At 38.2% G+C, this 18311-nt stretch overlaps 1 protein-coding gene across 2 annotated transcripts in view; it reads left to right on the top strand.

Moving 5' to 3' along the window:
* Positions 1–18311, top strand: part of PLBD1 (phospholipase B domain containing 1) — a 1215938-nt gene that overhangs the window by 995188 nt on the left and 202439 nt on the right. For both annotated transcript variants that reach the window (XM_044073961.1, XM_044073969.1), the window contains exon 7: positions 1629–1829. In XM_044073961.1, coding sequence (XP_043929896.1) covers positions 1629–1829 — 201 coding nt within the window. The remainder of the gene's footprint in view (positions 1–1628; positions 1830–18311) is intronic.

Raw genomic sequence — 18311 nt, 5'->3', positions numbered from 1 at the left:
GGGACTCTGGAAATCAGACTATACACAGGCTTCTGCATAGCAGGAAGACCCAAGAATCAGTACTGCAACACTGATCTACTCAAACATCTACAATTATATTAAGTGGGACACAACTGTACTTTCTTTTTACATGCATAGATTATTAGGAGTAATGTATAAGATCGTAGTGTATGAATTTATTTGTGGCTGCATCTGGTGGAGCAAACTTTCCATTTGCATACTTATTGAACTGCTCATCTGGCTGTCCACATCATGGAGAATCTATGCACCACAAGGGATGACACTGGTTTCCCAGCAGCAGTATGTGCGAATGCACAGTGCAGTAATTTGCTGAAGAGTCCCTTACACAATCCAAGGCCAGTGTTAGACAACTGTGATAAGGCAGTGATTATGGAGGACAGACATTTGTCACCTTGTCCTGTGGATACTTCCATTCCTGAGACATTCTCACAGGCCTAGTATGTCACTAGCTCCCTCTTGATTAGATAGACAAGCTTGCACCTTCTCTCTGCACCAGCAGATAACAGGAAGATCAGAAGAAGAACACTGCACTTCCCACTTTAGGGGATCGAGTCACATGTGCCTAGTCACTGCTGTCTCACCATCTGAATATCTAGAGGCCATGCCCTTGGCCCAGTATAGCCCAGAGTAAGAAACATCCACTGGGGTCTTCATTGCCAGGGTTCACAGGAAAGGGCTTTGAAATAAGATTTTTGTTTCATTTGTGGGATGACTTGTCCTAATCTGTACAGGAGTGCATCTTCAGGAAAGATAGACTGTTATCAGGACCAGTCCCTGTAAAAGCCAGTGCCCCTGCCTATGCTGCTGTTGTTGCCAAGGCAGCCCCAAGAACTGGTTCCCCATTATCCAACATACACTGTTGTCTTACAGTAGCGCCACTGCAGCACAGTTTTATAGTGCCCAAAATGGAGGGGAAACTGGGAGTCAGCTTTATTCTGTGCACAGTATTTGCAGAGTTTCAATTAAAAACATATTAAAAGAGTTATGCATAAGGAGTGTGCAGCTGCAGAATTAAAAAGTAAAAAAAAAAAATGTAAAAGACTCAAGTTTTCCTACGTCTTATTTGAAAACAGCCCTACCAAGGCTTTATTGCAGTTTTTGAGATAATGTTTTGTGCATCTTGTTCCACAAGTGGAATTTCTGTGTGGATGAGACTTTATAGTGAATATTTCTCTTTAGGGCCTACAATAATATGTACTATTATGGCCTGGTTGGTGTACAATGTGAGCCCAAGTCTTTATATGTGTTACTGTTGAAAACAAAACTGCAGGAAGAACCTTGTTAATAGTACTATAGCACCAAATTCCAACTTGTTAGGTGTACCAGCACCAGCTAATTGATATGTATTGTATATGTAGGTTCATGGGTAAATAGTAGGCTAGCTGCCCTTGTGGGCCATTTTAAGCCTAGCTTATATATTTTTTAGTTTTGTGGGAGGCACAAAATAGGTGCCCAAAATTCCCTTGATACAGCTGTGACACTGAATCTTGAATAAGTCATTCAGTAGTTGTTCTCTTAGGCCTTTTGACTTTGGTTCTGGCTAAGCAAAATGCACATGGATCGGTTCATGTACTAACCAAAATGCTGTTATTTTCTATAATACACAGGTTTCCTGGTGTCATTAGATGACTTTTACATCCTTGGCAGTGGCCTAGTGATGCTGCAGACCACAAATCAAGTGTTTAATAGCAAGTTGTTTAAAGAAGTTGAACCACAGTCCCTTTTTGCATGGCAGAGAGTTCGAGTTGCTAACATGATGGCAAATAATGGGCAAGCCTGGGGAAGAATCTTTGAAAAATATAATTCAGGTATGCATATTTATAATAACTAAATTTCTATGTTACAAATTAAATGAATACGTTATAAGTGATCATGTAAAGCATACATCTAAACTTGCATATATAATACAATATATATTTGTATAGATAATACAAGGTTGCTGGAGTTGACCTCTATTCCATTAATGTAGTTAGGGCATGGATTTAAACTCCTATATCAGTCTTACCTTCATCTTTTCAAACCATTACTAAAAGACTTCCCCTTTCTCCTCCTGGCTCTGTCCATGCTTCTCATCTGCGACATAGCTTCTCCTAACATCCTTCATCACCTTTTTAAACCTTCCTTTAAAGCACTAAATCACTTAACCTTCTTATCCCCTTCTAATACCTCACTTTATTGTAGTACTTAAACTGCTGTACCTACTTCTAACTTAGCACAACCAAATTTCAATTCCAATACTATTTCTCTACTAACACTTAAACTACTTATCCCCCTAATACCTCACTCTAATGTATTTCTTAAATTACTCCTACCTATCTTATACAGCACTCTTCTGTCTGTAAATACTGAAAACAATGCTGTGTATTAATCTTTATGAATCTCAGTACAAATTTTATTTTACTGACTACTATGCTATGTATTCACTGTAATTGCATTATAAAATTTGTATAAAAATTATAACATTGATTGCATTAAATTTATTACCTTGGAGCATACCTATTAATTGTCCAGATTTTTGCAGAATGTCCAGATTTTTGCCTCATATTTTTGGTCTGTTCCTCATAAAATTTGTGGGTTTTTTTAAAAATCACTGGGATGATCTGAGGAATGAAGTCACTAAATAGTGACATACATTTGAGTTTCAGACTTTAGATCCTTCAGAAAAATGTATGTTAAAACAAACCATGTTACTCTAGCAACTTTCTAAGTTTATAAGATGAATATTTAAAATCTGTGCTAATTTTTGGGCCTTTTTCCCCATTTTGTCAGGCTTTGTCCAGATTTCTTGTACTAAGAGGTTGAGAGGTATGCCTTGGAGCTTTTCTCCACAGGTTTCCAAGTAAAAGGTCATCTGCATCCAGTCAGAATTTCCCAGTAAACAAATGTCAATAAGCAAATCAATAAATAAATATAATTTTACCTTCTAGACATGAATTGTGGAATCAGTTTAGGATTAACACTTTTAACTACTTAACAGGTACTGTTTTTTTCAAAAGTTGTTCCTCAGTGCTTATTCTTACTTATTCTTACTCCCTATATACTAAGGCCACAATTCAGAAAATGATGGACCTTTTGTAGTAAAATTTTCTGGGCAAGATGTTTGAACATCAACAAATGTTAAATAATAAAAATAAAATAAAAAAAAACATAACTCTGTAAACCTGTCTTAGAACAAACCTTTACTTGGAATGGCAAGTGAATAATTCTATCATACGTTGTTGATAAAAGTGCTTGTTTCTTCTATTTTTTCTGTCAGCTCACTTTATATTCTTAAAAATATCACTTTTAATGATAAAAAATATTAGTTTTGTTTCTGATGTCACAACACTACAGCATACATTTAACTTTGATGTGTAATATGCCTGCTGTTCACTGTGAAAAAAATAAGATGCAGTCATTTATTTTGAAACAAATCTGATGGAAGATTTCAGTATTTAGATTCTAAAGTCCATCTTAGCCTGCTTTCAGTCGTATATATCCAAGGCAGTACCTCTAATATGGTTTGACATTTTCTAGTAAACTTTTCATTGTAATACCGTTGGGTAAAATTTATTCAGTAGGTCAGCCAATGTGCTTTCAAAGATAAAGCCATGGCAAGCAAAGGGTTAATTTAAAAGGTACTTTTCCATTATCGGGCAACAGTTTCAACGCGATCGTTCAGCTGTAATCCAGTTCCTTAATACATCTGCTAACCAGATCTGTGTGTAAAAATTTGTTCTTTTAATAATACATTTAAAAAAACTAAATTATCTTTACACATATGTTAAGGAACTAATTACAGCTGAATGATCGCGTTGAAACTATTCACCCAATAAAGTACACAGAGGAAAATGAAAAAAATAAGTTAGAAAACAGCTTCTACAAAAATATCTCTCCAAACCTCCAATTTGTATGATAATCACTCACTGAGCAGTTTGAACAGACAGGCCAGTAATCCATATCAATACCTGGTATACCCAATACCTTAATGAGTCTAAGGGGCTAGTGGAATGTTGTTCATATAACCTGAAAATTGCTATCTACTGAAGTGCTTACAAAACACAACTTTGTAAAATAAAACGTGCATGAATTTATATACAACGGTTACTTCCATTGTCAAGGAATCCTTTTTAAAGCAGTAGATGATGCTTTAAAAAAAAACGTGTACTACCGAACAGCTGTTTCTACGATGACGAGCACATCTTTTCAGCTATCTTTATGGCTCAATGACTGTATGTGCACGCTATGTGTATTTGTACATTTTTATTTTGTGTGTATGGAGAAAAGGCTTCACATTATCAAGAATTTCTTTTTTTTAACTATTCTTTTAATGGGCAAACAATGTAAATGTGGTTGATGGGCTCTGAATACAGTGTCTTGCCATGCATTTCTGATGTTAGAACACGTATATATAATATTTATCAAAAAGAGAAATAACTTTTATATTTTAGAATTACCTAGTTATATTATCACAGAAATACATGAAAAGACACTACATTCGGAGCTGTCTACCACATTTAAACTGTTGCCTGATAATGGAAAAGTACCATTTAAAAATATATAACAAGTCAAATACAATGCCAAATGATTTTATTCCAATATTGCAAGTGAAAGACTCCAACAGTTTTACTCACAAGACATTCATTAGAAACATATTAATAATGCAATTGAAGATAAAGAGTGAAAAATGTTTGAGTAAAACAGTCATGGAGAGATTGTGGACATTTATATGCAGAACAAGAACAGCACAGAAAAAGAGCATTTGTCACAGAAACATGTCTGATAATGTTAGAAGTTTTAGATTTGTGAGTGCCTGGCTGGCATCCAAGAGTCAGTTTTGTATATCATTATGCAGAAGGACTGGCACATATCACAAATGGATGAATGGTTAAAAGATACATTACAGATAAATCAGTATTTATCAGCAAACATGGCATTAAATGTTTAGCCATTTGATTAGAAATCATAAACCTTTTCTTGATAGATTCATGTGGTGTAAAATGTTTAATTGTGGACATAGAACAAAATGCAAGATGAACCCGGGATTCATTAGCAATTATGTAAGCTTCGCACAAAGCCTACACAATGACAGCATGTTAGCAAGATGCGCAGCAGCACTCATTGAATATGCATGCTGCTTATTGCACTTACACGTTTCCAAGCACTGTTTTGTGGCCCACAGCAGTGGTGGTGGCCAGGAAGCAGCGATAGGTACACAAGCACACAATGTAAACAAAGCTATTTGCTTGTAGGCAAATTTATTATGTGAGCAAGCATGGACAGCATCTATGCAGTAAAGGTAAGTGAGGTCTAATCATATAGAAGCACAGGACATTAAACTGGGCTAATTCACACAAAATACAATGTTTATAGCGCAGGAATAATTATGTTGGGGGATAAATGGAAAAAAATGCGATCAGTTAATGATTTCAAATGTGATGATGCCACAAAGAAACATTTTTCAGTAGAAAGACGTCAGTATTGATATTAATGCTGTCAAGAGTTTACCCACGTACATAACTTAAAAACGGATATGCTGACAATGTATGTGAGTGGGACACAATGCAACATTGTAAGAAAGGGGAGTAAATGTGATATTAATGTTGATAAGCTGAATTGAGATACTAGTTAGCTGGGACATTGGATACATTATGGACCATTTGTTTACAGTGCAGTTACTGAATATGACATGTATATACAGGGAACATATGTGTAATAACTGACTGTAGTGCTGTATCCTCCACTCCATCCTGTATAAGCAAGGTATGAACTGTACAGCAACTGTGTCATGCACAGCCCAAAGGAACATGTTCTAACATTTGTCATTAGACAGCCATAGCTAGGGGAGTATATTACATTGACACATGTCTTAGACAAGCATGTGTTTTATATACATATGCCTCATAAACAGTAATACTATAGCAATCAAAATATACAACTGATAAATGACAACAGGGGTCTGATTACAATGCAGTAGTTCAAGGTCTCTGAAAATGGATTGCATCTAATACAGGATTATACTGGACATGCTCACAAGACATTACAGTGAGCTCTGCCATAACAGAATGTAAACAACACAAACACACAAGAAAGTGTCCACGCACAGGCCCAATCACACTTTATGATGATCTGGCATCATGCCATACAGAAAGATGTTATGTAAATCTTCATGTCAAATAAAACTGTGCAATGTGAAGAAAGCAATTACAGTAATACAATGCATGTCTGGAAGAAGACATGCAATACAGTGCAAACCTATTTAGAAATTAAGTAATGTCTGTGAACAATCAATATCTTACTCAATATCTGCATCTTGCCAGACATGAACACATGCCAGGACAGATGTCAGAAAGGTGTATCAAACTATAATGCCACAGAAGTAGATATACTGTGTGAGTTATGATGAACACACTTGAAGGGCTTACAGAACTTCTCCATTGTAATTGGTATGGATCCCCTACCATGAAGGGTTATACCTTAAAAATATTACCCTCTGATTGTGCAATAAATACTTCCTTTGCTTAAGCCACTCCTGTCTAACAAAGCTATGTGACACACAGATGTTACCATGTTCAAGTCCCTGCCTATCATACTACACACTCTACAGAGCTGTATATTGACATTTGTCACATGACACAGCAATGGATGTTGTCACAAATAAATTAAACTAAAGTTTGAACTAATAAATGACATGTGAAGATAATGTGCACAATATGATTTTTGTCAGAATGATGATGAGCAGGTAACTATGTTAATGTTTACTCAACTGTGAGCATTACAATATCAAATGTTTCTCAGCCAAGGAAGCTGTTCTTATTGTTTTGTCCAACATTGTCCCAGATTTGAAACATACTGTATCTATGCAGATATGCTGTACATGTCATTACTAAATGTATGCGATGCAGGAGCATTCAAACCAAGACATTCGCAGAAGAACTGTTTCAGTCTGTATTTATTTCTCCAAAGTAAAAATTGAGAATAATAACTTTATGTAGTGTTGGTTGTGTAATATTAGTACATTCACAGAATGTTACTCCTGGCTGGAACTGAACAGCAAGCTTTAGAAGTCCACCACCTACAAACATATGTATGAATCACATGCACTACAATGAAAGACTTATTACATCATATGATTGTGTTGCAATTTGTATGAGATAAAAAGGCTAGGAGAGGTTTCTGTCAATTTAATTATAGACATTGTAACACTTGTGGATGTCATTCATGCATGATAGCATTAGTACATGCAATGCTTACAGTCAGTCAATGTGGGTTTTGAACACTTGACTATGCAATGACAGAGGCTACTTGATATTGGGAAGAATGAATGTGTCACAGGTGCTACAACTGTGAAATACCTACATCTTTGAAGGTCTAACATCATGATATTGCTGCAAGGGATATGTGTGCCTGTCATTTCTTTAAAATACTTTTGCTATATGTGTATTTCTTACCAACATTGCCTGCTGCTAGTTATACACAGACACACATGATGCCTGTGAGAATGGCAATCAGGCACAATGTGTGGATAATCACAGATTTGAACACATGCCTTTCTAAGACAACATGCCACAGAAAATGCCTTAGTAGTTCTCCTGGGAAGGCCAAACATCATCTCATGGCATCATCAGTATCCAACAAAGCTTTTATTTGTGAAAATGAGCAGAAATCATTATAATAGGAATCCCCAGCCTTACATGTACACAACAGATAGCTGGCTGACAACATTGTTACCTATCTGCACATTCATAGACATACTGATATAAGTGAGTCTAAGGAGAAATGGTTAGATTCGAACTGACTACATAAGATCACACGGTACAGAACACTGCCTGAATTGCATGCACCACACTAGATGTTCCTTTACAACTGTGACAGTGTACATTGGAATGGATGACATCGCCATTCTTTTCTACGTTGATGTTCTTCTAAAAATGCATGAAGGTGGTTGAAATCCTGAGTAACACTATGTAACTGTACATACTAAATGCATTAGAAGCCTTCTTTATGCAGCACAATAGACAAACACCTGCCAGTATTTATGCATTCTATAAAACACAGTATCAACAGTCAGCACAACAGGGTAAATAATGTAAACACTTTGATGTGTTTCATTGTTGATAACATGATGTAAGCATTGTGTTTCCAAAACTGTTTATTGCTTGAGTGCAATGCAAATCTATAGGGTAATCCTCTACAAGCGAAAATATATCACCTAAGTGGAAATTTACATTAAGGTTGTTGTCAGAGAAACAATTGTGCATGGCAGTGCACACAGTCACATTAATTAACCTGTGGGGGACTCAAACCATCTACCTCTCTATTTGCATAATGCATACAGCACAGAATTAGTCACAAGAAAAGTATGAATTGTAAGGGCACACTGTGCAATTTTGACATGCTGACATCAGTGGAATGGAGAAAAAAGTGCGTGGTAAAAATGGGATAAGGGGATGGGAGCATCCTGTCCCATGTTAAAATCTTCTAATTGGAAGTTAACCCAGCACATCTGTTCAGGAAGCTGTATGTACTTGACATTGAAGTCACACATATTCAAGTTCACCTCTGTGCAATTTAAACCTCCTGCCTGTATAGTTATATAATCTAGAGAACACAGTATTAGCTGTAAGTGCCACAGTACAAGTCTGACTCTTAAAAGGACAAGATGATGTCTTCACCATGTTGCAGAGAAGAAGTTTGTGTTAAAAGTGGGATAAAGTGCAGAGGGAGCTATATACAAAGCTAAAGTTTTCTATTGAGTAGAAGTGGACACAGCCCATCTGTTGTTGAAGCTTTACCTCCATGACATTAGAATCACATGGACATGAAAGTTCACTACTGTGATTTGAATGACTTACCTAAGTAGTTACACAATGTAGTGAACAAAGTATTAGCTGCAAGCACCACAGGAGAAGTCTGATGTGTATGTGGAGAGCAGGCACTTTTGTCAGGATGACCTCGTCACTGTGTTGCAGAGAAAATGTTTGTGGTAAAACTGTGATAATGAGATGGTGGAACACTTGCCCAGGTTCAATTTTAACCCTGACTGGAAGTCTGTTGGAGGCTATATGTATATGATGTTGTAACCACACATGCAAGTTCCTCACCGTAAGAGTTACACAATCTACCTAACACAGTATTATTCACAAGTAGCACAGGAGAAGTCAGACTCCCAAGGAGAGAGTGCACATTTGACAGGATGACCTCTGTATATGTAGACTAGCTACTTATTCTGCTGTGTTGCTGCCTCTTAAATCGTTTTTCAGTTGTGCACTTGCCTTGCTTCATTTAAAAAGTTTTAAATTGCTAATTTTGTAGAGTTTTAATTGCATTTATTGTTTAGGACTACACACTCAAGTGTGTTAGCCTTTTCTATGTTTATTTACTGTATTATTGCATTGTTTAGCCTGTTTCAACAAAAAAATACTATCTTGTTTGCTCGTTTCCCACCTTTCCTAGCCAGTCCATATTCCAGGCTTTGCTTGTCTCAGGACTTTATTTTCTGTGTTCAGAGCTATCCAGACCTTGCTGTGGTAGAGGGAAGTCCTACTGCGTACCAGTGGGAGTGGTGAGCATTGTACTGCCTATCTAATGCTAGAGGAGTGGTTTCCAGCTCTGAAATTGTAATTTTATTAGCCTTTTTGGGCTGATTTCTGTCCCTTTTAACTTTCTGGCTTAAAAACGCATTTGTTTGCACATTTTCCGCATCATGCAGCACTGCGAGGCTACAGTTAAACTATTCCAGGTGCCAGAAAATCTGCTCTTCAAATATTCCCTTAGAACTAGCTGGTTTCTCAGCAGTAGCACTAAAATCTGATCCCCTGTGACTATCACTTGCTCTAGAACCTGCTGGAAAGCACTAGGAAGCCTGAAACTGATACATGCACTCAACTCTCCTTGTCAATAAGGAGAAATTAATCGTAGGCACTAAACATCCTATAATTGCAAAGTACCTTGCAAAGGAAAGGGAAAACAGCTCTTAAACTTTACAAAAAAAGCACCTAAATAGGCATGTCTAAAGGTCAGCTTCCAGTGATTTCTCCTGTCCACCTGGTGAATCTGGGCATACTGGGGGAATGCGGCAACTGCCTCATGTACACAGACAATCTCCTCCTCCTACCACCCAACACTACAACCTGCGAGAGATGCACTTACATAGCCAAACTGGAAGCAAAGCCCTCTCTGGCCAAGATTTTGCTAGACAGTCAAGAGGAGAAGGTTAACACCTGCACTACACCTCAAGCAACTCATAGCCCTTCAAAACCCACACCATCAACACCCACACATAGCAACACTAAATCCACATATGCAGAGGCCTTTAACATTAACCTGCCCAAGCAAGAAGGACCTCTGAAGCTGAAACACAAACAAACACCAGTCACAACCAAAGTGACACATAGCTCACAACACCAGTGTGCCACCCAACAACAGCCCCTAAGGCAAGACCATGTACCGAACACTTTAGTCATAGGTGACTCTATAGTCAGGCACACTGATGTCCCACTCACCAGGCTGAACAAGGAGAAAATTACATTCAGCTGCCTGTCGGGTGCCAGGATCTGCCACATAACACATGCTCTCATGTCACTCCACAACAAGTACAAATACGACTCTGTCATTGTCCATACTGGAGTGAATGACTTGAGACATACCTCCCTGGACTACATGAAAAGAGACATGGAAGAGCTCTTGGATCATGTGGCCCGGGCAGGTATGACCCTAGCCCTGAGTAGCATCCTGCCTTCGCCCAGAATGATACCACAGTATAAGGACAAAATGATTGACTACAACAATTGGCTAAGCTTCTGGTGTCATTCAAAGGGGATCCAGTATCTGTCTGCCTGGGAAGATATGATTGACAAACCATGATGCTTTACTAGAGATGGTCTGCACCTGTCACCCCTGGGATTCAGGTTACTGGCTAAAGCTCTTGCCACCCCTATAGTGCCTTTTTTAGGCAAGGTTCAAAGGATACAACCACCACCATAACAGATACAAGCATGCAAAAATCTGAAGGTAATGCTACTCAATGTTAGAAGTCTAAACCTCAAAATGCACTCTCTCGAGGCACTCCTAAAAATGGAGAACATCGATATCTGTGCAGTAACTGAAACCTGGTTCAAGGCTCGAGGGAGCACCCATGCAATACCAGGCTACAACTCTTACCACACTTTTCGGCCACAAAACCAAGACCAAAACACCAAAGGCGGAGGAGTGTCCATATTCACCAAGGATATTCACACCTCCAGGCTAGTTACCCAACACAATGCATCTGAAATTCTCCAGGTGCAACTAACACAAGGTAAGACTGCAATCCAAATTGTAGCTTGCTACAGATCCCCCACCATGCCCCAAGATTCTCACTACACCTTTCTAAGCATACTGGAAAATATTACGATACAACCAAATACCCTAATACTGGGTGATTTCAACTACCCTGCTATTAACCGTGAAAACTACTCAGGTACCAACTCCTTTTCCCAACAGTTCTTGGAATTCATAAATTCCAATGCCCTGAATCACCTAATCCATTTTCCCACCAGGGGCTCCAATATCCTAGACCTGGTTTTTACCAACATGGGAGATAGATGCTCCACACCAGTGGTCACCCCTCATTGGTCAGGTCTGATCATAAGCAAATCACCCTTGACATCCACATCCCAACCCCACCCTCCAGTAAGGAAACCTCCTTAAAAACTTCTCCAAAGCCAACTTCATGCTACTGAAGTCAGAAGTGACAAACTTAAAGATACCCATGCAGATGGGATCTGAAAGTTCGACTGCAGAATCCTACACTAAGGCTCTGTACGAGCACATCCACTCGCGCATGAATCGTGCCATCCAAAATAGAACCAAGATGCTCTTCTCCAAAAAAAAGGAAGCCAATCTGGTGGTCCCCTAATATAAACAAACTATACAACAGAAGGAAGAAACTGTTGCAGAAAAGAGGAAAATCCCAGGATGCAAGAAACTCTCTCACTAGCCTCAGTAAGAAGCTGAGATCCCTCATAAAATCCTCAAAAGCTAGTTATGAAAATAAAATTGCCAAAGATTCCAAAGACAACCACAAGGCATTCTATAGTTATGTCAAGAATCTAAATGGCAATTCTCAGATCTGCTCTGAGCTACAACAGAATGGCATTAAATATACTGATCCCAAGAATATTGCCAATATCCTGGCAGATCAATTTAGTGCCAACATCACCCCTCTCTCACCCCTTAAAGGGCCCATCTCAATACCAAAATATTGCCAAATTCCGGTAATCACAGCCACACAGGTAGAAACCGCACTCTCCAAAGCTAAGAATACAGTATCCATGGGACCAGATGACATCCCAGGCTGTGTACTACATGAACTACAAAAAGAACTGGCATGTCACCTAAGTGTCATGTTTAATCATAACCTTGCCTCAGGCTTCATGCCCACTGAGTGGCGCACAGCTACAGTTATCCCACTCCACAAGGGGGGATCCGCATTGGATCCTGGGAACTACCGTTCCATCAGTCTGACAAGCCTGATCTGCAAGGGCATGGAACGCATTATCATGGAACTTATAAACAAAGACATTGGCAACCTTCAAACACTGGACCCCCCCCCCCCAGTTTGGTTTTGTGAAGGGCCGATCTTGTCTCCTGAATCTGATTGACTTCTTCAAATCAGTCTCCAGAGCTGTGGACGAGGGTAAGGCGGTCCACACAACCTATCTGGACCTCACCAAGGCCTTCGACACCACCCCCCACTCTGGAATCATAGATAAACTTACTAAGCTGGGCATAAATCCCTACGTCACTCGATGGGTTGCCATCTGGCTTACTGACAGAACCCAGACTGTAAAAGTAGCCGACTCCAAATCCAGCTTCAGACAAGTGACAAGTGGAGTATATAATATATTATAGTGTGTGTTGCGGTGTGCCAACCCGTGTACGAATAAGTAATGTACATATACAACCATATCTGAATCTGATGAAATACAAAACAGGTATGTGTTATGGTCATGTTTCAGGTGTCATGATTTACACATTTGTCGTGACAGTTGTAGTTCTTCAGTCCTTGTATGTGTGCTACAAATGTAGTATGATAAACATGAGGGACCAAGCATGTTATTGCTGGTGGAAATATGGCATATGGAAACAGTTTGGAATTAAGGAGGTTTATTTGATGACGCAGAAGGGGTTGGAATAGGTATACCATCTGTGACAGGAATACACATACAGACATAATAAGATATTATTCTATAATTCATTTCTGCATATATTTGTGTTGTTTTACTGTTGGCTTTGTCATACTAATTATTCATGCAATGTCTATACAAGACAGGCGTCACAATCAGAAGCCAATAGTTACACATACAAAACATTCAAAATCACTTTGGTATACATGTAGTTTTGAACCATGAGAGTATAGATTTGAACCATGAGAGTATTCTATGAAAAATCTACAAATCTGTCATCTAAACATGCCCCATAGGAATTCTTACTTCAGAAAGTTCCCATATATGAACAGATTGCAGAAAAGTAGAATGTGTATATTACTCTTCATTACCTTCATGACATCTGTGTGCTGTACATTCAACTCTTCAGCTTGTTCAAAATTGATTAACCTCACTATACATAGCTAACCGCAGTAGCACAAAAGGCACCACAGTAATGCCAACCAAAGGCAAAATCCCACAAGATTTTTGCCATAAGCTATGTATATCCATTTAACCTAAGTTGTTGATGCTGTGTGCCAGAAATTGCACAAATGCAGAGGAGAAAGATGGATGACACAGAAAAGAGAAGATACATAGATGGGAGGAGAGAGGCAGGGACCAAGTAATTTCTGAGAGAAGCAGAATAATGATGACACACATAACAATATGCAGGCAACAGCTGCACATAGAACAATGTATTAAAAACACTCATTAACACTTAGATAATCCTTCGATCAGAAACCTTGAAAGTATGCAAAAATCCCATATATATATATATATATATATATATATATATATATATATATATACATATATATAGGTTCACTGCACAATCTTGAAATACTGAAATGTCGAATTTCAGTATTTCGAGACTGAATAGTTGAAAGTGCAGTTAAGCGAATCTACACTATCTCGAATGTGGAAATGTCAAATCTGCTGTCGTGGTGTCCTGTTCATGACGTGCGATGCGGTTTGTGGATTTAGCTGGGGATTCAGGTAAGTGGTGCTTACTTAAGGGTATTGGGTAGGGATTTTAGTGTGTGTGAGTGTGTCTAGTGGTGTTTTTTTGTGTGTTTGTGTGTTTAGTTTGACCTGGAAGTTAGTATATTTAAGTAGGGGGTGTAGGGGGCACAGCCCCCCTGCTTATAGGTAAGGTAGGTATGTTTGTATGTTATGTTGTGTTTGTGTATGTTGTTTTGTTTGTTGTAGTGTAATAGGTTAAGTGCTTTCATCTGAGGGCGCACTACATGAGCTCTTTTCTGGTTATTTGTGGTGGATATTAGCTGCATGGACAAACACACACCCACTATTTTCTTGTTTCATAATTAGATCAGTGACATACCACATTAATTAATTATTTCAATGCATAAATCAACATAAGAAATACATATGTACAGCTTGGTCACATTCAGATATTATGGGAAAGCATGAGTGTGTTATAAAATCAATCACAATGGTATGCTATGACTAATAGAGTCATGTGTTTCACTGTTCTTTATCAGCTATCTGCTTTCTAAGGTAATAACTGCATTTGCAAGTATTGAATTGTTAATGCCATGCAACTTTGAAGTTAAAAGATCTTATAAATAGTAGTCTGTAAAAAACTGAATATCTGTTTCTGGGTATTCAACCCACATGAAATCAATCTGATGTACTAACTGCCTAATGCAATAACCAAATGCTATAGCTTGCCATCTTGATATTAAAGTTAAGGTATGCTTGCTCAAAATGTTTTACAGTGATGGACTGAGAATACGTCTGTGTCTTGCAATCTCAACAGATGCATACTTACTCCTGCCTGTTTATGATGAGTTAGTCTCTCCTGATGCACCTCGTGGTTATCTGCCACCTGTGCTGCAGCTGTACAGTAGAAAAAGAAAACAAATATGCATGATAGCCTAATGAAAGTTACACTGGCTGGCTAATTAATGTCATATCATAGACAAGTTATGGGTGAGTATACGTACACATCTGAGGGGTGTTTGCAGTCCCAAATCCATCTTCCCATTGGCTAAATACATCTCTGTTGTGACTCTTCATGCCACTGTAGTGGTGATGACATTACCCCCCAGTGCGTGGGATGCTAGTTGCACTGGAAACAGCCTTGGCCAATTTATTACTAGCCTCAGCCTTATACTGAGCCCCTGTATATTCCCCCTGCAGTAGCCTCCAGCTGTAGAACTTCATGAGGAGTGTCACAAAAATCCTGGACTCCTCAACATCCCACCTTTGTGCTCTAAGTGAAACACTATCCTTACCATATCCAGTCATGTCTGCAGTAGTTAAGCTAGAAATATCAATCTGAATTGTTGCCCAATTCAGATCTTGCATGATGCCGCTTGTACACAAAGATGCACAGCCTTGACAACTGCATTTGCATGAAAGGAAGCACAGCAATGGCTTGCCTGATGCATTGACAATGAGTACATTAAGAAGCACACAAAGTGTTTAAAATGGCAGTGATATTTAACAATGTGAGATCGTCAAACTGTTAAGATTGTTCCAATGTTAAACACTGCTATGCTTTATGGTGTTGGTTATAATTATGGTTGCTTGGAGGAAAACTGGTACGACTTTTGACATAGTGACATGCTGGGAGATAGACACTCGTAAGATTGAGTAATACCATGTGGGAATAAAACTCAACAGAAATCAAAGGATTAAAATATTAAATGTTGCTGATTAACTTTCACTGCAACACATATCTTACTTATTAATATGGTAATCAGCGGTATAGTAATTTAATACTGAATATACACATCCTTAAGAGATGCCTGCATGTCTGTGAATTAGTCATGGCACTGGATTTCTATGTAAAGGGCAGTGTTTGTATTTGTAAATACATAGCTGCATGCAGTTGCATGACATGAGTAAGACATGCTGGGTTAGGTTACATGCATACTTTATAACACATAGTGTCATAAACACATACTTATGACATGTGAGAACTCAATAATTAGAACAAAATATTGTGCACATCAGACCACTACATGTGCATTCTGCATTAAATATTATCATTGTCATGTTCAACATAATTTATACACATTATATTGGGTTTCTATAGCAAGCAGTGATGAAACAGTTCTTGCAATAAACATAGTAATGTTACTCATGTACATTTCGTGTGACATTCCTAATCAAAAATATTGTGACAGATGGCATTATGATCCTCCTCTGTAAAGATATCTGTCAACTATATTCAAACCATGCATCAACTGTCGGTGCTGTTTACGATCACTGCTCTTACACCCTGTGCCACGGGAGAGTTATTTGACGTCTTGAATTTATTCACTGAGTACTACCCAAAGTGCTAAACAGAGTGCTGATAGCTACACACCACCACCACCAGGCTTATTTGCACTACAGAAGGCAGCCTAAATTAAATGTTTCACTTTTTCCCTTAAGCAGTGAACCATGTTTGTGCACTGCCAAGCAGAGTGCAAATGCAAATTGCATTAGAAAAAATAACAAAGAAAAAAGCTGACAGTAAAATTAATTCAGTCAATGTGTATACCTATCAATGACCCAGTGGAAGAATTGCATTCAAGTGACACATTCTTCCTTTTCACATATCCTTGCAACATTAGAAATGTAATTTGTGGCACTCATTATCAGACTTGTACTTAATGCTAAATAATGTGAAAGTAGACAGACAACACCTAACATGCTGTTAGCAATTCTGAAAACAGTTTGAGTTTTACACAACATCACAGTGATGTAAGAAAATGTGTATAAATATGTATTCAGACCCCCCCTCTGTAAAATTATAAATTAACTGCATTTGAAACCTGCATCCCCTGTCATACTACTGTCAAGTCAGTCCAGTTACACCTTGTGCCACAGGGATTGTTATGCTGACAGGGGAAATAATTCAATAAATACAATCCAGAGTGCTGAAGTCCGTGCACCTGTGCCAGGCTTGTTTGTGCTGCAGATGGCAGTGTAAATTAAAGTTTTCACTTTTTTCCTTAGAATGCGAACTATGTTTGCATGCTGCCAAGCAGACAGCAAATGGAAAAAGCATTAAAAACAGAGAGAGAAAAAAAGCTGAAAGGAAAACTTAATTCAAGCATATGGTATACTGAACAATGACCAGAGCAAGAAGTACATTACAGTGACACATTCATCCCTCTCACATCTCCATGACACACTTCAAATGTAATTTCTAGCACAAATTATCAGAACTGTACTTAATGCCAAATAATGTGAAAGTGGACAGACAGCTTACATGTTAACAATACTGAGAACAGTTGTGTTTTAAACAACAACATAATTATATCACAGAATGTGTGTACATATGTATTCAGACTACCCTCTGTAAAATTGTCAGTTAACTGGATTCAAACCCTGTACCGGCTGCCCTTTTTTTCTAAGTTCACTGTACTTATATCTTGTGCCACAGAGAAAGGTTACCTGATAGGTGCATTTTCTTCACTGAGTACTATCTGAAGTGCTGACATCTGCACACCATGACCAGAATTCTTTGTGTTATAGAAGGCAGCCTAAATTAAAATTTTCATTTTTTTCCTTAGGCAGTAAATTGTATTTCACTGTTATGGGCTGCTGTCAGTCCACAAAGTACAATACCAAATGGCATACAAATGATGAAGAGAAAAAAATAAAGGTACTGAAATAAAGGAGACATTGTGAAACAATTAGTTAAAATGTATAGTTTTATTTCCTCAACTTTGCTGTGTTTCAACATAAACATACGCTCATTAAACATCATTATGTTCACTCAGACACCATCACAGAACTATTAAAAGGGGAAGTATCTAAGTATGGCATGGATTGACTACAAAAAAGCATGTGATAGTATCCCACATTCATGGATAAAAGAGTGCTTAAAATGTATAAGATACATCCTAGACTGATCGACTACATTACAGTGACCATGAAACAATGGCAGACCACTTTGCAATTAAATCATGATAAAGGACAAATTATTATCCCAGGGATAAAAATCCAAAGGGGGATATTCCAGGGTGATTCTCTGTCACTGTTGCTGTTCTGCCTTGCCCGTGATCCATTAAGCTGTTTACTTAACAGCTTAGGCCATGGCTATTATTTGGCTCCTAGAAAACAACAAAGTCTAAAGAATTCTCATCTTTTATTTGTCGA

Source organism: Protopterus annectens, chromosome 1.part1, assembly GCF_019279795.1.
Source record: "Protopterus annectens isolate FY-2018-M chromosome 1.part1, PAN1.0, whole genome shotgun sequence".
Taxonomy (NCBI): Eukaryota; Metazoa; Chordata; order Ceratodontiformes; family Protopteridae; genus Protopterus; species Protopterus annectens.
This window is presented reverse-complemented; position numbering and strand designations above follow the sequence as displayed.